The sequence below is a fragment of the Lissotriton helveticus genome, chromosome 1_2, assembly GCF_964261635.1.
Source record: "Lissotriton helveticus chromosome 1_2, aLisHel1.1, whole genome shotgun sequence".
Classification (NCBI taxonomy): domain Eukaryota; kingdom Metazoa; phylum Chordata; class Amphibia; order Caudata; family Salamandridae; genus Lissotriton; species Lissotriton helveticus.
The window spans coordinates 232883093-232906643 of NC_136058.1; the positions used below are offsets into that span (position 1 = coordinate 232883093).

General features: G+C 46.0%; 1 protein-coding gene across 1 annotated transcript in view; it reads right to left on the minus strand.

Annotated features, from left to right (window-relative positions):
- Positions 1 to 23551, minus strand: part of LOC144800036 (cytochrome P450 4B1-like) — a 121485-nt gene that overhangs the window by 51573 nt on the left and 46361 nt on the right. Inside the window, exons 5-8 of the mRNA XM_078671649.1 lie at positions 8191 to 8315; positions 6057 to 6208; positions 5860 to 5966; positions 85 to 275 (exon numbers count right to left, since the gene is read on the minus strand). Of these exons, the coding sequence (XP_078527775.1) occupies positions 85 to 275; positions 5860 to 5966; positions 6057 to 6208; positions 8191 to 8315 (575 nt within the window). The remainder of the gene's footprint in view (positions 1 to 84; positions 276 to 5859; positions 5967 to 6056; positions 6209 to 8190; positions 8316 to 23551) is intronic.

Genomic DNA, 23551 nt, shown 5'->3' on the forward strand with positions numbered 1-23551 from the left:
TGCTATCAATAGATTACTGCACTGTTAGTAACACTAATGTCCCCCAAACATTAAGATATCTATCTTCATTTATTCAAATCTCACCATTTCACTGTGCCCTGGTCTCCTATGATATCTTTAAGCTCTTGTCTGCATTTCTCTTGGTGTTCCGGGTACTTGGCCATACAGTATAAGATCCAGGAGATGCCACTCGATGTCGTATCATGGCCTTCAAACATGAAGGTATCCACCTCAGCACGCAGATCTTCGTCCGATAACAATTCTCCATTTTCATCCTAGGAATTCACACTCTCTTGGTTACAAACATACTAGACATATTAGAGTGCAACTCTATCAGGTTTAAGCTACAGGAGTCAGCTCTGAAAGAATGTGATATAGGTGTATGAGAGTGATGTGAATGTGTGTTTTATGCACTGGTCCACAACAGAACTCAACTCACAATACAATGCGGCTCTGACCGACATGCTAGACCAAATAGCTCCCCTGAAACGAAAAAGAACCAAGACCATCCCATCGAGATCGTGTTTCAACACTGACCTAAACCTGGAAAGAAGACAACTACGAGCCGCAGAAAGACTTTGGCGTAGTAATCCTTCGACTACACACCTAGACCAACTCAAAATACACAAAACTGTGATCTTTGCCTGTCCTCTTCTCTCTTTTTTCATTAAGATTTGGTGTATTTATCACACACTTAGAAATACCCGATGCTGGTACAACTAGGCCCCTTTTTGTTATTATTTACCTCTTAATAATGGCGCCGACTCACCATTGGAAAACCGGAATATATGGGTCACATGGCATACGGCGTGTGGGCATGTCGCATATCAACGTAACGTAGAATTTACATACTGTTTGGTATTATGAGCAGTTTTGCTTTGTACGACTAAGCGTGCGACACGGACTTATGATTACGAAGTGTTTGATACTTTAAAAAAAACAGAATCTGTCTCGATTAATGGCGCCCTCACGTAGTTGAAGCCAGGCACTCTCGGGTCACATGACAGGGGACCGGTGGGCAGACCGTGCACTGGCGCTTGATGCGGGCATCCCTCTGGTTCCTGTATAAATACAATGGCGCCCAAAAGCAGTTGCTGGACGCCCTTTCCGATGGAGATTCCTGGAGCTGACACCTTATCAAAGGTACAAATGGAAGTTATAGAGACGGAGTAGCTATCGGGACTACTATTATGCCCTTTTAAATATCGCTGCAAGGCCTTTTTTGATTAATTTAACGACGTTACTCGCTTCTATGTTTATTTAGGCGCAGCACCCTCTGTTTATGCTCGGTCTTGGCCCAAATTTGACCAATTGCATTTTCGATACCGGGGATACAGGATCGGTGATTAACAGTCACACCTTCGCCATATTAAAGCGAGGTACGTGCAATAATAATAACAAGTTCTCGGTACAAATGTACAACCGATTAAGAGTATGTGCATTTTCTAATAGAAGGGGGTACGACTGTCATATTGTTTAGGATTTCTAAATTCTCATGAGATTGTACATATAGTCTTCTCTGGCACAGCGTATGTGGGCATTTTATATGCCTCGCTATTCTATGGCTTACTGCCAAGACCCACAGTGCGACTACCTGGTCTACAGAACTTCAAACAGTGATATGCCTAACCTTACCCTCCTTCTTTGATTGTAGAGACGGTGGCAAAGGCTTATTGGCCTATCTTTCTTTGACGCCTCGTATCTTGGGGATCTGAATAGGTAAGAATTGGCTTCTAGGATAATGGTATGGGGACTGTGCCATTGTAAGCTACAAGAAGAATGACGAAGCCAATACTGGTTTCATAAATCCTTGGCTGGGGTCTTACCAGCACTCTTGGATCTGGTCTCCTATTTTTTCTATATTATAGGATATATGATAACATTGATTAGTTTGGTACATTGTGCCATTTTGTTGGTACTTTTATATACCTTTATTTTCCAACTGTTACCTGTCGTTTTTCACTTCTTTCATAGCACTTGGACTGCAAATGACTCTATTTAACTGACTGGAGCTTATCATACACTCCAACAAGGGGCCGCTACAACTCAAGCCAAGGTATACAATTTACTATGAGACTTAGGATCGCATATTACAGTCCGTGCATATCCTTGACAATAATCATTGTGCAATATATCATCACAAGAGAGTCTCCTACATTGGGGCATGAGGTCCATTAATAGATTCTAAACATTGGGACGTTTATCCTTGTAATTTATGTTAGAGAACTTCTGCCAATTTGTCCTTTAATCAAATAGTAATCTCATTTAATCTCACCTTTCGCTTCCCCCAGGAGGCCTTAATTGGTCAAGCCAGAACGCCCTTATTCCAGGTTCATGCATTCATAGCAGCATATGATGATCGCCGTTTCCTGATATTACATCTTTTTGGTAAGCCCTAATGTACCTTATTAAGGGCTTTCTTCCCTTTTAGAGGCCACCTATTGATTTCTTAAAATTTCGGTTCTAGTGTTTCAAACTCATGGTTCTTTCCTTCTGGAATTTCTTGCACTAGGCAAACAAATATTCACTTTATTAACTAAACATTCTTTCTATATATATATTCTTTTTTCCTCTACATTCACCTTCTTTTCTCTCCTTTTTCCGTTTTAAGACTCATTTTTGTCTTTTGTTCTCTTCAGTGATTTAAGAAACACTGATTCAGATGCATTAAATTTGCTGTACAATTGTAATATTGACCAGTTTATCTTCAGTATTTCTCACCATTTTAATGTTGTTTTTATCTGAAATATCCTGCATTTTCATCTCGGGGATATTTAATATGATTTTATAGATATTTGTATCTACCATGACTCTTATACTGTGAAGCTTTAGATTTGCCTATTTATGTTATATGTGAACGATACTGTTTCCTTGGTGTGTGCAATGTATTAATTTCTTGTGTTATGTATATTTATGTGATTCTAGTTTGTTGGTCTTTGGGTTAGTAAACTTTAGTGTTTGAGATTTCTTTGGTTAGTATGTGATGAATATATTAATTTTGTTTAGGTATTTTTCATTTCGGTATATTTATGTACATATGTATGTTTATAACCTTTATAGCCCTGACGAAGTTCCCAAGGCACAAAGGGAACGAAACGTGTTGGCTGTGCCTTTGCCTACAGAAAACAATATTCTGAATAAAGAAGAAGATATTTATAAATTACTTTTCTCTATTGACTTCATTTGAGTGCACCTTCCTTTTTGGTTTTTTATATTGTTGTAATTTATACATCCTTGAGTAGCGGATGTTGGAAGTGGTTGCACCATCTAATATTAAGAACACATAGAACCATTGTGCTTGACCTTGTCTGCTGCTTTGTATCTTTTGGTTGCAACGCAATCATTGGTATTCTAGAGAGGTCATCTGTCCTGTCCTGATTACTATCCTGAAGACTTTGTCGCCTGATCTATCCCGGGGGACCCTTACAGGCCCTTTGAACAGGGGGTTGGTCTTCACACCATTCTTGGTAAATATATTTCTGTGCTATTTGCAAATGTTCTTTTTGCTCTATTCTGGTTCGCAGCCGTTTGAAATTTAAATAAAGATTTAAAACTTGCCCGAGTCTGTGGTTATTTACATTAGATAGAAGAATAAGTTAGCATGTCATTTTCACCATCAACTAGTTGAACTAATGGTCAATCGGCCGGAGGAAAGAACTTTTTGATCAGTGAAAGATTAGTTAGGAATGTTAAATAACTAATCTTGAAAACTGTGAGAAAAATTATAAACTTGGACTCCAGCGGTTCACTCAACCACTGTGTGTGTGTTTATGGGCCCAGGTGAGTATATGGTAGTTCATGAAGTGGATCAATGCCACTTCATAAACATCATTCAAGTCATGCATATCATACAGGAAGTTGTGTACACAGTGTTAGATATGTCACAAATAGTGTGTCATATGTGATAAAATGATATGCATCATGGAACAGTGACTCTTTGGTTACATCAAGCCACTGACTGAAGAGACGACCAAACATCCTTTTTGTATGTTCATCCTACAATATTGTAAGACGTAATGGCTAGACCCTGCCTGTAGACTACTGGGAACCCACTGTCATCAGGAGGCATTGTGCATCCTCCGAATAGATATAAGGCCGTTGGTGATAGGCGCAGTGGCTAAAGCTTTGGGGAGAATGTGGTTCATCAGGAGGCTGGTACTACAGAATGTCTAAAGTAGACTTTTAGCTAGTGATGTAATTTTAGCCCCATTAGCCATTAGTTCAATTTGATATTTTCATTCTTAATTAAATATCGGGGTCATGCACAAAATATTGAGACCCTGCTCATGGCTCCCAGGAACTGTTTTTTCTCTCCTTTTTTTCTAAGGGACAGGCCTGGGGAGTGACCAACGTTTATATAGATACACACGTTGTATGTTTTACTGTACTTTTTGCTTATAAGACACTAGCACTTTATTTACTTCTAAAGGCCCCTTCTCTCCTGAGATTTCTACTTGGAGGTTGCTTGGCTCTAGTCAAAGGGTTATTTAATATGAAATGCTATTTTAGATTGAGAAAGTATTTGATGGATTCAGCTTAACGGTATTGAAGTCCAGTATTCCTTTTTAAAAATTCTTTTAATACAATTTCTACTTGTATCTTCTTATTTTATAGTACACATGTCGAGTGTATTTGTATTTGGACTTTATTGTGGGAGAAACCTTTTATCAGCCCATCTTGCCTTATGAAAACATGGTCTCTATTAACTAAGATGTTATCCACCATTGTCATCATTTTAGGCTTTATAGTATAATACGTCAACTTATTTTTATATTAATGTTTGTGTATTGTACTGTATGCCTATGTACTTTGATGGTCGCAAAGACCAAATAAAGTTTGATGACTGTGGATATAAACATTGCAAATCAAATTGCGTCTAAGTGCGACATGGTTGGCTACAGGTGGCCATAGAAAAGATCGATCTGTATCCCAGACACGAAGAGTTTCCACACCATGAAGAAAGTAAAGGGAAAAAACATTCCACATTTAAGGGATTTTTTTTATCATGGTAATGGCCAATATCCGTTGAAATAAAGCTTCATGTAGTTTTGTAGGGATGTAGACATCTAAGTTTGAATGGATGTGTATAAACCTCTAGACATTATGAATGTACAGAACTATACAGATATTCGGAGGATACACAGTCTAGTGGTTACTTTCCTGTACTTGACACAAGGAGGTCTTCCACAGTCGGCCAATAATTGTGAGGATTGGGACATCAAGTTATAAACATGTGTCTTTAACCGTAAATATATGCAGTGTATATTAGAATGTCATTTTCCTTCCCATTCACCACCAATCACTTTCACTCCCTCTTTATATAATCGGTCTATAGTTGATGATCTTCTAAAGGGACACCATGTTACTATATACAGTTTCTTCTACAAATCCAGGAATTGAAATAAATGGAGAGGTAACAACATAAATTGCAATGATTGTTCTATTAATAGGCTAGGAGATATTGAATGGCAAACAAGGTGTCTCAAACGATTAACAGTGCCTAGATAGTGTTTTGCTTTGTATAATGTGCTACAGAGATTTTCATATTCAACAATTCTTTCCTAAAGGTAGCTAAGCAAGTATGGATATGAACATGTACTTTTAGAGTGCCTGCAGAGATATCTATGTATATATGTTTATCAATATATATGTGAATATATGCACACCCCCAATGGGGGTCCACATATACAAGGGGATAGATAGATAGATAGATAGATAGATAGATAGATAGATAGATAGATAGATAGATAGATAGATAGATAGATAGATAGATAGACAGATAGGTAGATAGACAGATAGATAGATAGAGATATGAAACAGGAATAATGGAGATAAAGAGAGGCATCCATGGTGACCTACTTTGGCACACAGCAGAATATCCAGAAAATCTAGATGCCTCTTCTGTTGCACCTTCTCAAGCTCCTTCTCATCTTCAAGCAACGCTTTTCGATTCTTGATCACTGCATCTGTAAAGGGGACAGGCATGCTTAGCTTTCCTCTGCTCATTCAATCATCAAAGCTACAATGAAAGGAAGCAGAGGGCTTGCTTTGAATACCTGTGTGTTGGTGCGCTACCCTGCAGGCTCTGCGGAAGCGAGCCCCTTGGCGACTGAGATTGAAGATCAGGTCGCTATGGTATGGGAAATACCGTATTCTGTAATCCACCAGGTAGGACAGGTCAAAGATGGCTTGGATGTAAGGGCTCTCACTGAAACATAAAAAATATAAACAAAAGGTGTAAAGTCTGCCATGTGACTTGGTCGCAACGTTAGCAACGTAAAATGATGATAGGGAACGGACGTCAAAAGTAGGGGTGTGATGAGTTATTTTGTGTACGCGTAGCGTCCCAGCATTTCCAATTATTGACTAACTTGTAGTATGAAGAGTCTGCTGCATTTCCTAACCTAGGGCAATATGTATCAATACATTTCCCCATTGACACAGAATGGGCAAACCCTTCGATACATCTGCCCCCTTCACCCTTATATCATTTTCTCTTTCTAGTGTTAGTTGGCACTGCAAGCATTATTTTGTTGTAAATGAGGGCAGACCTTGCTTACAACTTGTGTGTAAGTACTCTGAAACAATGTTGCATTTGTAACTTGCAAGCATTTCCTGTGCAAAGGCTTAGATTCGATTATCCACGCGTGACTAGACACAAAATACAGTTCCCTACAAAATGCCAGCAAATGTCCTCATTCTCATACGGAAACCAAACCGGAGTATAAATGCACATGATTCATGTACTTTTCATAGCTTATGTGACAAATATGAAAGGTTTGAGGGAAGAGAATAACAGCTTGGCACAAAAGTACGTTTTGTCGCAATCTTTTGTGAATTAGTACGTGTACTTGGAGCTGGAATTGCCCTTCAAAAAAGAAATGGTTTGCAGTCTCCTTCAAAAGTTATTTGCATGAAATTATAATGGGCGTTTTAATATTGAAATATTGGACCCTACCTTGCCTGCATTGTAACTGGGTTACCTGAAAAGCAATAAGAAACAGGGTGCAGACTCTACTCACACCATAAATACTAAGAAGCTTATTAAGAGTTTGGTGAGTAGGGTATTCCGCCACAAACGTGGTGCAGTACCATATACACCAAATTTGCTCATCCCCACTCGATTTACAGTTGGGGGGACCACATGTTTCTGCCAGTAAAGCCTCAACTGGCTCCGCTACTGGAAGCCTTTGGCCTATGGCACGACTGACATTGACTGTCAATCAGTGAACGTCAGACCATCCGCTTTAATGCGGGCATATGTTCTGATGACATTTTTCCTTTTTTTGGGCCACTAGGAAATCGAAATAATGACCCATAGTTGATGAGCCAGCACTTAAGGGACATACATTTTTTGTTGTTCGACAACTAACTGTCGCTTTTTAAAAAACATTTGCGGTGAAGGCGCAGGGATTATGGCACCTGTGCAGCTCTGCTTCAGTCATTTCAGAGGAGCCAACAGCAAAAAATGTATGTCCCTAAAGTGCTGGCTCATCAACTATGGGACATTATTTCGATTTCCTAGTGGCCCAAAAAAGGGAAAAATGTCATCAGAACATATGCCCGCATTAAAGCGGATGGTCTGACGTTCACTGATTGACAGTCAAACATGGCGGGCAGCAGAGCACATTCCTCACGGAGTATACCCCACCAAACTCAAAATAAGCCCCTAAAAGTCTCAAGAAATGGAACCTTTAATACCCTTTATACATTTTCAGAGTAACAAAATCAAGGAACCTATTGATTTCCAATTTACACAGAAAGAATAATCATTAAATTGCTGCCGCCAAGAGCTAGAAACCATCCTTCCAGCATAAAGCATAAGTGAAAATTCCCCCTCTCGAAATGGGTAAATAAGAATAAAGATACAGGGCCAGATTCACAAAGATTGTGCCTTAAATGTAACTTACTCTTGTAGAACTTCTGGCTTACTACAAGGTACCAGGAGTGAGTCAAGAGTACTTCTGGATTACTCATGGAGTCCAAAGGTACTACAAGAGTAGGTCACAGCAAATTCTTTGGGAATCACGGTGTACATTTAAAACAATACCTAGAGCAGATATCTCTGTGATTCCCACCACCATGTCCATCACATTTCAACAGCTGTGTGTTACCTGGCCAAGGTCACACAGTGACGCTACATACAAGTCAATATGCAAATTATTTAGTTTAACTTATGTACACACTCACCTGTCTATCTGGCAGTTGCTATGGTAACTGAAGGCGCATTTCAAGATGGTATCGAGAGTCATCAAGCTGACATGTTCAAAAAGTTCAATAGACTTATTTTTGGTGATGAGTTGATCCCACTTATCCTAAGGATACACAGAGAGATATTCTGAATCATGGTGTACCGTTCAGATTTTATTCTGAGGTCACAGAAATCGAGGTCCGTATCTCCTTTCTTCCACTCACCTCATAACTCTATATCTATGTCTAAAACTCCTTACTAAAATCTATGACTGTCCAATTGCCATCTCCCACTGGAAGGCTAAGCATTCATTTATGCTCAATTCCTCTCAATCTGAAATATTTGACTTTCTGTCTTCATCTGTCCCTGTTATCCAGGCTTTTTCTATTTCTTTACAGCTTGAGATCTCTAAGTCAACTACTGCTACCAGATACCTTCAAGTTCCTTTAATCAGGAAAATACAACTTGAATCATTTGTATCTTAATGAAGCAGATCCCATTTGCTTAACACCAGGAATATCTGCCACGCCTTCTTAACACTACAAAATAATACAGTGATATATTTATATGCGGATCAGAAACAAATTGGAATTGGGTGAGACCTCCCAGTGAGCTTTCTGCAGTATTCTTTCCCTTACCTCAGCAAAACTACAACTTCCACCATAGGCAATCAATCAATCAATCAATCACAGCATTTGTAAAGCTCGCTACTCACCCGGGAGGGTCTCGAGGCGCTGGGGGAGAGGGGTATGCTACTGTTCGAACAGCCAGGTCTTGAGCTGCTTCCTGAAGGAGAGATGGTCTTGGGTTCGCCGAAGGTGGGTGGGGAGGGAGTTCCAATTTTTGGCTGCCAGGTAGGAGAAGGATCTTCCTCCGGCGGTGGTTCTGCGGATGCGTGGTACGGTGGCGAGGGCGTGGCTGGTCGATCGTAGTTACCGGGTGGGCGTGTAGAAGGTCATGCGGTCGTTGAGGTACTTGGGGCCCAGGTCGTGGAGAGCCTTGTGTGCGTGGGTGAGGAGTCTGAACGCGATTCTCTTGCTGACGGGGAGCCAGTGCAGGTCTCTCAGGTGTCCGGTGATGTGGCTGTGTCGGGGGATGTCCAGGATGAGTCGTGCGGAGGCGTTCTGGATGCGTTTGAGTCTTTTTTGAAGTTTGGCTGTGGTTCCGGCGTAGAGGGTGTTCCCGTAGTCCAGTCGGCTGGTGACGAGTGCCTGGGTGACGGTCTTCCTGGTTTCAATGGGGATCCATCTGAAGATCTTGCGGAGCATGCGCAGGGTGTTGAAGCACGAGGATGAGACGGCGTTGACTTGTCTGGCCATTGACAGGGAGGAGTCCAGGATGAAGCCCAGGTTGCGTGCGTGGTCCGTTGGCTTGGGAGCGGTGCCCAGGGCCGGGGGCCACCAGGAGTCGTCCCAGGCGGAGGGTGATGATCCCAGGATGAGGACTTCCGTATTGTCTGAGTTCAGTTTAAGGCGGCTGTTCCTCATCCAGACGGCGACGTCCTTCATCCCTTCGTGTTGGTTGGCTCTGGCGGTGGTGGGGTCGTTGGTGAGGGAGAGGATCAGCTGGGTGCCGTCAGAGTAGGAGATGATGTTGAGGTTGTGTTGTCGTGCGATGGCTGTGAGGGGGCTCATGTAGACGTTGAAGAGGGTTGGACTTCGTGAAGATCCTTGTGGTACTCCGCAGATGACTTCAGTGGCCTCAGATCTGAACGGGGGGAGGCGGACTCTCTGGGTTCTTCCGGCGAGGAACGAGATGATCCACTCCAGTGCTTTCTCTTGGATTCTGACGTTGCTGAGGCGCTTCACTAGAGTGCGTGGCAGACAGTGTCGAACGCCGCAGAGAGGTCCAGTAGGATGAGGGCCGCTGTTTCTCCGTTGTCGATCAGGGTTCTGATGTCGTCGGTGGCTGCGATTAGGGCGGTCTCGGTGCTGTGGTTGGCCCGAAACCCGGACTGCGAGGGGTCGAGGGATCCGTTCGTCTCGAGGAAGGCGGCAAGCTGTCTGTTGACGGTCTTCTCGATTACTTTGGCCGGCAAAGGAAGGAGCGAGATGGGACGGTAGTTCTTGAGGTCGGTGGGGTCCGCCGTTGGTTTCTTCAGGAGGGCGGTCAGCTCGGCGTGCTTCCAGCTCTCCGGGAAGGTGGCGGTGTGGAAGGAGGAGTTGATGATGTCCCGGAGATGGGGTGCGATGATGGGGTCGGCTTTGTTGAAGACGTGGTGTGGGCAGGTGTCGGTTGGTGATCCGGAGTGGATGGAGTTCATCGTGCGGGTGGTGTCTTCGGTGCTGATCGGGGTGAAGTTGCAGAGGGTGGTGGTGGCGGGCGTTGGTTCGGTGGTAGGGTGCGTGGTCTGTGCGTCGAAGCTGTTGTGTATGTCGGCGATCTTGCGGTGGAAGAACGAGGCGAGCGAGTTGCAGAGGTCTTGCGAGGGAGTGATGTTGTTGTTTCCGGAGCTGGGGTTGGAGAACTCTTTGACGATGCTGAAGAGTTCCTTGCTGTCGTGGGCGTTGTTGTCCAGTCGTTCTTTGAGTGCCGACTTCTTGGTGGCGCGGATCAGCTGATGGTGTTTGCGGGTGGCGTGCTTGAGGGCGGTCCTGTTGTCTGTGGTCTGGTCGAGCCGCCAGGCTTTCTCGAGGGTGCGGCAGTTCTTCTTGGATTCCTTGAGTTCGTCGGTGAACCAGGGGGTTTTCTTGCTGCCGGGTCTGCAGGGAGGGTTCTTTAGTGGTGCGAGGTCAACGGCGCAGGCGGTCAGCCACTTGGTGAGGTTGCTGGCTGCTTCGTTGGGGTCCGTTGTGCTGGTGGGAGTGTTCTGGCTGAGGGAGGCGGTGAGCTGCTCGGGGTGATCTTGCTCCAGCTCCGGCGGGGAACCTGTTGCGGGTGGTGGTGGGTCGTAGTTCTTCTGAAGCTCAAGTGGACGCAGCTGTGGTCGGTCCAGTGGAGTCCTGTGGCGTGGCTGGAGGAGATGTGTTTGCTGGATGAGAAGACGGGGCCAAGCGTGTGGCCGGCGTAGTGGGTGGGGGTGTTCACCAGTTGCTTGAGTCCGAGGTTGGCGAGGTTGTCCAGCAGGGCGGTGGTGTTTCTGTCGTTGTTGTTCTCCAGGTGGAAGTTGAGGTCTCCTAGGAGGATGTAGTCGGCGGAGGGAAGGGCGTGCGGGCTGATGAAGTCTGCGATTTCTTCGCTGAATTGTGTGCGTGGTCCCGGGGGTCTGTAGATGAGGGTGCCTCGGAGGGTGGTCTTGGGGTCGGTGTGTATCTGGAAGTGCAGGTGTTCGGCGGCGGTGAAGGTTTCATCGGAGTTAGTCGAGATGCGGATGGTGTTCTTGTGTATGATGGCGATGCCTTCTCCAGTCTTGTTCACGCGGTCCTTCCGGGTGATCTTGTATCCGTCCGGGATGGCTATGGCGATGTCGGGCGCTGAGGAGGCGTTCATCCAGGTTTCGGTGAGGAATGCGACGTCCGGTGCTGTCGCCTCGAGCAGGTCCCAGAGTTCCACGGCGTGCATGTGGACGGAGCGGGTTTTGAGCAGGATGCACTTCAGGTGGTTGCTGCTGGTGCTCGACTTGGCGGTGGTGGTGCAGGTCCGGAGGCAGGTGAATCGGCAGGCTTGGCAGGCGAAGGGTCCATCGGTGCGTCTCGGGGTAGCTCGGTAGCAGGCAGGGTTCCGGCCGGTATTGAGTGCGTTGAGGGTGGCGGCGTCGTAGGTCCATCGGGTAGTCTTGCATCGGCGGGGGTGAGGGGTCCTGGCGCTGGGCGCGGTCCAGGCACGGACGGGCGTAGACGGGCTTGACTTTGGCGCACAATCGGCACTCCCGCTGCGCGCATCCGCTGCGCGTTCGCCGGGCGGCCTCCATATGAGGGGCTGAAGGAGGCTGGAGCAGCTGGGAGGCGGGAGAGGGGAGCGAATGGGAACGGCGGGGCGGTGGGGCCGCAGGGAGCAGCGGCGGGAAGCAAGGGCGAAGCGGGAAGCACAGAGAAAAAGGGGGAGCGAGGGGGCAACAATCACAGGGTCACCAGCGTAACAGAAGGCAAAGGGACACAATGGGAACCAGACCGAGGGTACAGACGGCGAAGGGGAGAGCAGGCACAGATGTACACAAGGCAAAAGAGGGGAAAAAACAACAGAAAACGGCACAAGTTACAATAATGGATACAGAAGGCAAATGCAGGGAAATAGATGAGAGAGCGCAAACTGACTTAAATGTATGAGTGCATCACACTTACCTGTAGTAAGCACAAATCATGAGGAGAAATGCCATGAGTGCTAATAGTATCTGCAAATATATCCTAAATGTATAGCTAATGTAGAGATTTAAGTAGAAGTGGAACTAATACAGAAATGTGTGACATTATATGATTTATTAGACGTGATTATTTTTGAATCCATGTCGTGTAGCTGTTAAAATGTAAGATGGTATGTGGTTAAACGCAGAATGTGGTAGGCCTCAGGGCCTGAGCTGGAGGGAAAGGGAAGGTGTTTCTTTTCACGACACAGATTGTATTAATGTTTTGGTCATCGCATTAAATGGGCCATGATTTATAAAATGTTTACTGAATAATAGAATAAGAGTATTAACATGCTTTAATTAAATGAAGAAGTTGAATGTTATAATCATAATGAGAAATATTGTAGGCCTGAAATGTTTTAGCATTGATTTACACGTACATGTCTGGGCTGAGAAATGTTGCAAGCCTTTTTAGAAGTCTATGAGAGTTGGGTTCTTGGCGGCAGATATCTGTCTGCAAAGGATAAGGGGGGATCCAATTATAAATGAATGAATAGAGGTCTGTTCAGTAGACGGCCCAGACATGGAGGAGGGTTCTGGAATGTTTGAGGGGTATCAGCGGGCCGGAGAAGAGTCTGAGAAGCAAGGTCAACTCTAACGTCTGAGGCCCAATACAAAGCATCATGGAAAAAGCCAGAAGTTGCACCACGTGAGGGGCGTTCCGCAAGGGGCGTCTCAAATGTTGTTGACTGTTTTGTATTAGGGACAGCACCCCTGGGTGGAGTTAGAGCAGAGACCTGAGGACCCTTTAGAGAGCGGATGGGTAGGCAGAGAGGGGTCATGACTGGAGAACTATAGGTTTTCACCAAGAGAATTAGAGTGAGTGACTTCCCTTGGGGGTCATTCATTGCTGACACCTTTGTTAGGTTGGGATTTGGTTAAGTAGGGATACCATCTAGAACAGGGTAGGGACGCCTAACCTGTGTGTTTTCCTCCAACCTAAATGAAGGAGAGATATGCGTCTATGCTGATAGCTTTATTATTCTTAGAACTTGTGTTAGTGATTTCTGTTGCTCGTCTGAGGGCTTTTCGAGAGCACATGTATGTAATTGGACCTGTGTATCTCGTGAATCTCATTCTGAGATGCCTGTATTTGCAGCTCATTATATCTTTACAATAAACTTTTGAAAGATAGAAGTTGTTTGTGATCTTTGGGAGTAGAGTCCTTTATTGGGTGAACTAACTTGCAGATGGGTGTACTGTTTTCCTCCAAGACAGGCAACAAAGGTTCAGTCGACCAGATCGAGGTTTAGATCAATAGATATAAGGTATCGATCAAAATCTCGCCCTTTCAGTTGGTAGCTATAGAGGATGGTTGCCTTCTTGAGGACGGTGACCTAGGCCAGGTTAGCTTACCCCAAGGCCCCTAGAGATCGATGATCGGAAGAACAGCCCGCTGAAGAAGATCCGGATGACGTGAGACAGAAAAAGCAGCAGTATCGGTCGAGAGTGAGTATAAAGGGTTATGCGTGTTAGATTGCGGTGTTTTGTATTGTATCTATGTTGTAATGTCTGGCGGAGTTGAATGTCTGTAGAGTGACTGTGGAACAGGTTGTGAGCGCGTGCAACCGGTGGAAATCTTAAGTTCAAGGAGAGCTTAAGTGGTTCGGGTGTATCGGACACCCAGAGTAATTGTCAACTAGTGTGAAGGGGGTCATGAGGTACCATTGATCACCCGAAAGACCGAGATAGGGGGAACGTAAGAGTGAGTGCGTGAGTAACGGACGCTGGTCGGAAGTTACTGTGTGTGTAAGCAACCTATCAGAGAGACGATAGACATTTCGTCAGTTGTGTTGACAATTACAGATAGACTGTGGACGTACAGTCGAGAGAAGTGACCGCTTGGTCGGAAGTAGTCATTTTTCGGTGTATGAATGGGACGCATGCATAACCGGGAGACGAGTTGAGAAAGGAGGGGTGCTGCTGCGAAGCGGAGAAAAGTGACGTCAGGTAGTGTCGCGCAGTGATTGGCCGACCGGAGAAAGACCGCGCTGTGATAGGCCAGCTAGCAAACACGTCAGACAGGGTCGCGACGTGATTGGCCGACCGGAGAAAGACCGCGCTGCGATAGGCCAAGCTAGCAAAGCCGCGACAGGATTGGTGGATTGTCATCAGGAAGTAAACAGAGTAGCGAGGCTGGATTTTGTGCGCATAATTATGAAGTGTTTTAAATGGTTGAAAGCGGTGTTTAAAAAAGAGAAGCGGGGATCGTATGAAGGGGAAGAAGCCCCGCCGGAGGGTACGCCAGCTCGTTACATGGCAGTAAATGTTGGGTTGCATACGATCCTTTGGATATCAGAGTGGAGTAAGATTACTGAAGGAGAAAAGGGGGGCAATACAGGAGAGCATAGACCGCTTCCCAGTTCAGAGTGGGATCCTGAGGCAAAGAAAGAGCTGTCCCAGCCTAGTCAGGTGCAACAGGTAGTCGGGAGGTTTGTGGTACAAAGAGCGCCGGAAACGGAAAGCGCCACATCCTACCCATTACCAGATGCACTACAGGTACCTGTTACCATAGGTCCTATAATATCGATATATGACCAAGAAAGAGCAAGAGGGGAAGAACGGAAACGGAAAGACAGTGAAAGAGCAGGGGAGGCAAGGAGGAACGATACCACTAATTCCCCAAGTCAGATGCCGATACCCAGAGAGTGGAGCACCCCGATGCACACAGCAGGGGACCCAGGAGGAGATCCTGGGGGCCCTAGATGGCCAATGGATCTGAGGGGATCTGGACGAAAATCCTTTCAAGAGCTAAATGAGTACATGAAGCAGTGGGATGAGGCAGTGAAGGCTCAAAAGAGCATCAATGCTGCGGAAGCTGAAAGGGAAAGTCAGGACAGCCGAGCTCGGACTCACTGCGGGGCTGGGGAGAGCAGCCCGGAGTGGGACTGTAGAGGGAGTAGGGGAGTCACCCATTGGGCCCGGAGTGGAGGTAGAACAGACCTGGAAAACAGGGGTCCCGGGAGTGAAGGGGTGGCGCGCCCAATACTCAGTGAAGGGGAGAGGAGAGCGCAAGAGTACAGAAACAGCTTTAAGTGTCCACACTGTGTGCCCGGCACCAGAGAACTGAATGGGAGTTGTGAGAGGTCGCACCATAGTCCCTGTGATGATGGAAATGAGCGCAGCCCAGGGAATATGGGGAACCAGGAAGGATCGTATCGGATACTGAGCGATACGAGGCAAAGGGAGAGTAGCGACGAGAGGGAAAATAACAGAGAGGTGTGCGGTGAGAGGAGAGAAGAAGAAGAGAGTAGGGGTAACAGGCCCGTGTTCCATCACCTTCCAAGATCAGATGGACGAGCATGGGACCTGGAGAGATGGGAGCAAGGAAGGGCACCCATTAACTCTCCCGAGCCCAAACGTAGAGCTCGAAGTTGGGATGGTAGGGAGACCAGTGAGCCCCCTTCGAAAGACATATTGCGAGCTGAGATAAAAGCCAAGAGACTTGATGTCTCCAGCTTAAGGTCAGATCTGGATGACATGGTAGATGGTACCCTGCCTTTAGAAAGAATGGAAATGTATGAGCAGGATGAAATACTGTATATGGCAAAGGACATTACTCGAAAAGCGAGAGCAGTCCATGAGAAGTTAGTCGAACTAGCAGGCAAATATATGGTGGACTTGTCAAGAACCAAAGCATTACAGGGTAACCACAGGCTACATTACACAGATCGAGACCTAGATGAGAGGAGAACGATTGGGCTGAAAACACACATAAGGGAACTGATTACTGGAATAAGGACATGGAGAGCACTAGATAAGTGGGAAGAGAGGTGGTCCAAGAAAGGGACCGGCAGGAGAAGCATGATTGGTATGACACCAGGACAGCAGGGAATAGAAGCTTACCCTTTGCGTGAAGTTGCAAATGGGAACTATGTACATGTCCCTTGGAGTAGGGGAGATTTAGCTGCTTTTACCACCTCTTTCCCCAAATTACGAGAGAACCCAGTGGAGTGGTACAAGCAAGTGGAGAGATTTGTAAAAATCTCAAAGGTCCTTTGGATAGATCTGAACACGCTGTTTGACATTGTAGTACCAGGCGATCTGTGGACAGCATGCAAGGTTAGCGCTGAGTGGCCCACAACGGAGCCAGAGAGAGATGCCAAGACTAATGGGCCGTCCGAGATTGTGATGGCGAAATTCGAGAGAGTGATGACTTGGCTGAAGGAGAAAGTGCCAATGCAGGACATAGATTGGGTCAGAATAGACCGAACAAGACAGGAACCCAAAGAGACAGTTCATGAATATTACGAGAGATTGCTGAAGGCGTTTAAACAGTATAGCGGCTTGGATGTAATGGATCCAAAAGACATAGGGCAATTTGTGTCCAAGTTCGTCCTGGGACTGAGACCGGATATTAGTTTAATGATTCAGCAACACTCGATTTGTTGGCAAACTAAACCCCTAGACGAAATACTGAGATATGCCAGGTACTGTTGTGATGAGATAGACTCTAAGGCTAAGAAACTAAAAGAAAAGTTGATGGTGGTACAGATGCAGGCAGCAGGGAAGGGGGGACAACAGCAACAGCAGCAAGGAACAGGTACAGGAGGAAAGAAGCAGTACAGTCAGAACAAGGGCAATGAGGAGAGTTCCACCTTTAGACCCAGAATAGACATAGCTGCCTTGAAGAAAACGACTAGGTGCCACCAGTGTAACGAGCTGGGGCATTGGAAACGCGAGTGCCCCTACAATGTAGAGATAGGAGAGCAAGAGATAGAGGAGGAGGAGGTCCAGAGCGCACCTACAAGAGGGGTAACGCCATACCAAGGAAAGGTGCTCAAAGGGGGGGGGGCTCCTCCCCGAGCCCAGTTCCCGCAACCTCCTCGAGTAGGGAGTATGGGTAAGACCTATAGACAAATGCCCCTGTTTGTGGAAGGTGAAGAGTGCTATTATGTGGACCCATTAACCGGACAGAGAGTGGAAAGAGAAGACTGCACCCTCGGGGCAGCCTTAGAGGTGGATCAGAGGGGACCCTATGTTGAAGCAGAAGTAGCAGGGTGCCCTACGACATTTTTGGTGGACACAGGAGCCACTAGGTCCACGATCAGATCAGCTGCAGTTCCAGACCTGCCCATGTCTGGAGAGACCATACAGGTGGTAGGGGTCGCAAACAGGAGAATAACCAGCCAATTGACAGAACCGGTACAGGTGAAAATAGGGAAGTACAGCGATGAGCACCAGTTTGTGGTTTGCGATTCAAGCCCTGTGTGTCTGCTAGGAAGAGACCTGTTGTGTAAATTGAATTGTACTATATATTGTACACCTCAGGGAGTGGAGGTATTGACCAATGATGATGATGCAGATTTCAAAGTTGCAAACTCAAGAATATGCGTGGAGCTGTATCCTACTTTAACAGTAGACGAGCTCCCTTGGGACTTGAGAGAGACAGTGGCACCAGAAGTATGGGATTTCACTGGGGAAGAGATTGGATTGGTCAAAGGGGTGGACCCAGTGAAAATTGTAGTGAAACCGCATGCTGAGTTCCCAAGAACACCCCAATATAAATTGACTCCAGAAACGATTGCAGGCATAAAACCCGTGATCGAGTCCATGATTAAACAGGGAATACTGAAAGAAATCGTGGGTAGTCCATGCAACTCCCCGATTATGGGTCTGCAGAAACCAAATGGGAAATTTCGGATAGTACAGGACCTTCGAAAGATTAATAACATAGTCGTTTCGTGTTGTCCAGTGGTACCGAATCCATCAGTGATACTGTTTCAGATTCCATTCCAAGCTGAGTGGTTCACTGTGATCGATCTTTGTCAGGCTTTCTTTTCGATCCCTCTGGACGAAGAAAGCCATTTTCTTTTCGCATTTAAGCTGGAAAATCGCGTCCTAACATGGTGTCGTATCCCTCAGGGGTATACAGAGAGCCCATCGATCTTTAACCAGCTTTTGAAGAAAAATCTTGAAAGTCTAGTGCTGCCCCAGAAGTCAGTTCTGGTCCAGTACATAGACGACCTCCTTGTGGCGTCAGAAACAGAAGAAGCTTGCAGGGAGGACTCCATTGCTTTGTTAAATCACCTAGCTGCCAATGGGCACAAGGTGTCCCCGGGAAAATTGCAGTACTGCCTGACAGAGGTGCAGTACTTGGGACACAGAATAGAGAAAGGCAAACGAAAAGTGTCACCAGACAGGATAGAGGCGATCATGAAAATGAATGCGCCTAAGACACAGAGAGAGGTCAGGATGTTCCTAGGGATGGTGGGTTATTGCCGACAGTGGATCGTGAACTTTTCACTGAAAGCAAAGCCCTTGCAAAAACTGACGCACAAGGAGGTGAGCGATCCGGTACCATGGGACAAAGACTGTTTGATGGCGTTCCTACAGCTGCGAGAGGACCTGTGTCGTGCTCCGGCATTGGGAATGCCTGATTACAATAAACAATTTTTTCTTTACTGTTGTGAGAGAGAAGGTTGCGCGTTGTCTGTGTTGGTCCAAATCCATGGGAATGCCCGTAGACCAGTTGCTTATTTCTCGGCTACTTTAGACCCAGTAGCCGCAGCGTTGCCCGGATGTCTCAAATCCGTTGCTGCAACGGGTGTCAGCATTGAGAGATGTGAAAATATCGTCATGGGGCACCCGTTAGAGGTGTGCGTGCCACATTCTGTTGAACTGTTGATGACCAGGACCAAAACACAGCATCTGACCAACAGTAGGCTCACGCGCTATGAGCAAGTTATTCTTGCTGCAGAGAATGTGACCCTCAAGAGATGCTCTGTTTTGAACCCTGCTACCTTGATGCCACTCCCAAATGATATTGAGGATGATGATGAATATACAGACCATGACTGCCTTGATGTGACTGAACTATGCACCAAACCCAGACCCGACATTGTGGATGAGCCACTGACTGACCCAGATGAAATTTTCTTTGTCGATGGCTCATGTGTAAGAGACGAAGTTGGGCAGTTGAGAGCAGCTTATGCTGTATGTACAATTACTGGAGTTGTGGAAGCTGGGTGCCTGGAAGGAGTACACTCCGCTCAGGTAGCCGAGATTATTGCCCTGACACGTGCTTGCTTGGCAAGCAATCAAATTCGAGTCACCATCTACACCGACAGCCAATATGGGTATGGGGTAGTTCATGATTACGGGCAGTTATGGTCTCAAAGAGGGTTCATGACTTCTTCAGGCTCTCCCATTCGCAATGGAGAGTTTGTGCGCCTGTTGTTAGAGGCATTGCAATGCCCAGCAAGTATCGCAGTTGTAAAGTGCACCGCACATACCAGAAATGAGGACTTTGTTTCGAAAGGCAATAGATATGCTGATGAAGTTGCGCGGTATTGCGCGGAACAAGGTTACTCTTTCACAGAGGTGGAAGTGGGTGGCATAAATGTAAGAACTGAATTAGCCATGATACTGGAAACTGTTGATACTTGGGATGAACTGTCAACCATGCAAGAAAATGCTCCTGATTCTGAAAAAGAAACGTGGGAAAAGGCAGGATGTGTAATGGGTGAGACCCATTTTTGGGTCTCACCAGACGGCAGAGCAGTGTTGCCCAATGAGATGGTGAGTCCAATGGCTAGACTCATACATGGTCCCGTACACTTAGGGAGAGATGCTATGCTGAGAGTGTTTAGACAAACTTGGTACAATCCTAAGTTTAGAATAGCAGCAGAAGCAGTGTGCCAGCGTTGTGTGACCTGCCAGCAGCTGAACGTAGGAAAAAGAACACCAGTTGCACTAAGTCACATAGGAAGGTCTGGAGGTCCATTCAATCGAATGCAGATAGATTTCATTGAAATGCCAAGGTGCAACCGCCTCCGCTATGTCCTGGTGGTTGTTTGTGTGTTCTCCAGATGGGTTGAGGCATACCCTACACGTAGGTGCGACACCCTCACAGTGGCCAAGTTACTGCTTAGAGAACTCATTCCTCGCTTCGGGGTGCCGGCCTTTTTGGAATCAGATAGGGGAACACATTTTAACAGCGAGCTTGTGAAGATGATTTGTGTAGCGCTAAATATTGACCAAAGGTTGCATTGCAGTTACCGACCAGAAGCCTCAGGGATTGTGGAGCAGATCAATGGCACGATCAAGAGCAGGATAGCAAAAGTGTGCTCCTCAACGACCCTGAGTTGGCCTGATGCCCTGCCATTGGTCCTCATGAGCCTTCGTAGTACCCCAGACAGAAGAACAGGGTTGTCACCACATGAGGTGTTAATGGGGAGAGCAATGAGGCTGCCATCTATCCCAGCTACTGCACTGTTAAATATCACAGATGATATGATCCTGGACTATTGTAAGGGGCTGTCTGACGCCATGCGTTCTGTGTCCCTTCAGGTGCAGGCTGCCGAGGTTCCAGCGTGCCAGGGCCCTTGCCATGACCTGTATCCTGGGGACTGGGTCCTGGTGAAGAAACATGTGAGAAGAAGCTGTTTGGATATTCGTTGGCGTGGGCCTTTCCAGATCATCCTGATCACGAACACAGCTGTAAAGGTGGGAGGCCTGCCCAATTGGATCCACGCGTCACATACGCGAAGGGTTCCAGCACCTCTGGAAGAAACAGCTCCTCTCTCGGATAGACGTCCAGCAGAGGACCGAGAAGCCATAGAGGGGGCTAGCCAAGCTGTAGAGGTGCCAGCGGAAGCAGGGAACGAGTCTGACCAAGCTGAGGACGGTCAGTACAACAGCGAAACAGACGACGCTACAGAAGGAGAAAGTAGCTGGGAGTACGAGTCAGACCCTGACAGGTCTGAGAGAGAGCGAGAACAGACAAGAAGGAGAAGGAGTAGAAGGGCACGTGGAGAAGCTAATTGGCCGCAAAGACGGAGCTCTAGCCTGAGGTCAACTCCAGAGTTAACCCTTCCTCCGATATCAGAAGACTCAGACCCAGAAGAAGGTGCTCAGGGCGCTGAAGCACCGGACCGAAGAAGGTCAAGAAGAGTGCGTGTGCCTAACAGAAGATACTCCACACCTGAGTGGACATATCTGGCGACAAATGTCTGTGAAACCGGAGACAGGGAGGATCCGAGCGGTGGTGGTGTCCAGTTCTGAGCCCATTATCACCGTGGAAATAAGACTGTTGGTACCCGGTGTCGAACAAGAAGGGTCACTAACATTCATGCTCCCTAGACCTCCCCGCCTCAGCAAGTTAAAACACATGTTTCTTACAGAATTGCAATTCCCCGACTTTGGTACAACGATAACAGCACATGAAGAGCACAATCTTCGCTTGGAAATACTGAACTATGCTATTGAAGCTGCAACCACAAATCTGATAGTAGACTGTTAAAGGACTTTGTAAATAAAGCAAGCAGAAAAAGAAGATTACCTAGCGCCCAGGAAGCAGAGAATTTTAGGGAACTTCCCTTGAGTTGATGGAGAAGGGCTAGGGTTGTCTTTTTGAACTGTTAAAGGACTTTTGCGAAGAAGGCTGTCAGCCTCCAGCTGTGTGGATTCTAAAGACAAAAGGATTGAAAAGAGACTGTAAAGGAACGAGAGGAAAAGAACTTTTTGCTAAAGATAAGAGAGAGCCATATTGTCTGACGAAATGGAGGCCGGCACCCAGAACCGAAGAGCTAAATGTATAATAGGTACACTAATAGTAGGAGTAATAATATTAATAGCTTTAGTGGTAACAATTTCTTATGTAAAGGGACATGAGGAAGAGGTAAAGGTAATTGATGTGAATTCTGTAGTAACACTTACACCTACTGTTGCTGGTGAGAAAAGGGAAAACACTCAAGAGAAAGCGTTATTGGCTGCAGAAGCCCGCAGGTTACATGTAGACGAGTCCCAAGGAGACTTTAGGTCGAATGCTTATGCTAAACTTTTATATGAATACGTGGATGCCATGGAGGTTAAGGATTGCTACGTCTGCATGCAGTTGCCGGCGTCTGTGGATGAAGGAATTCGCTATCATCACCTCCCTCTGACATATGGCATTACATGTAGCTTACTGCTTAGTATATTTTATGAGAGAGATAGTTTTGAATACTATTTCTCCAATTATGATTCAGTGTTGCCAGAAGTCCCAAATTATAAGCAGATGAACAAATGGGATTACTGGAAGAGTGAAGACAGATTGGCCAAGTTCTTCATTCCTTGGATTACCTTAGATACTTCACATGCCCGTAGAAATAACCTGACATGTAAGGTGTCAGAAGTCGAGAAGAAGTTCATAGGGCAGGTGGATGATCGTTACAGGAGACAAAAGATTTTGAAAAAATCAGGACAATGGAAAACAGATTGGACCGAGGAAGAGAAGTCACACAAGAGAAAGGGTAGTAGTGGTCCAATAGCTTTAGATAAAGCGAAGAGAGGAAAGCTATGTCTTCACCGAGCCAAAACGTATTATGAAAATGTATACGTGGGTGAAGTTGACTGTGAACATGCTTTTAATTTAGAGTACTACACTAAGGATTTCCTGAAGGGAATGCAAGTGATTCCAAATGTGTATTTTGTATGTGGAAGAAATGCCTACGTGAGACTACCTGACAACTGGTATGGATCATGTTACTTGGCAATTGTCTTCCCCAAAATATATCATGCACAAGACTTAGTGATCATTGAGGGCCAGACATCATCGAGGGGAAAGAGAGATGTAGGCGATGCAGAAATGGTTGGAGATGTCTTTGGAGCTATGTTCCCTCTTTTGGGAATAATCCTTAATGATGTTAAAATTAGACGACTGGCAACAGTTGTCGACAGGTTGTCTGCCAGCACTGCTCAGTCCTTAATGCTGGTAGAAGGAGAGATGCAATCGATAAGGGCTATGGTTCTTCAAAACCGTCTTGCATTAGATGTCCTACTAGCAAAAGAGGGCGGAGTCTGTAAGGCTTTGAAGGTCCAGGAATGCTGCACTTACATTCCAGACAATTCGAAGCCCCTTGAGAAAGTTATTAAGAACATAACTAATATTCACAAGGAGATCGAAGACTTGAGTAGAGAAAATGTCTGGGAAAAGGTGGGCCACGGAATGAGTACAGTTGGAGGGTGGTTTTCCACCTTAGGCAAAAGCTTTGTTTGGTACATTCTAAAGCCTATCATCATAATATTGATCTGTGGGATTATATTGTGGGGATTGGTGAGGGTATTCAAATGGTACAGAGCAAGAAGGTCAGAAA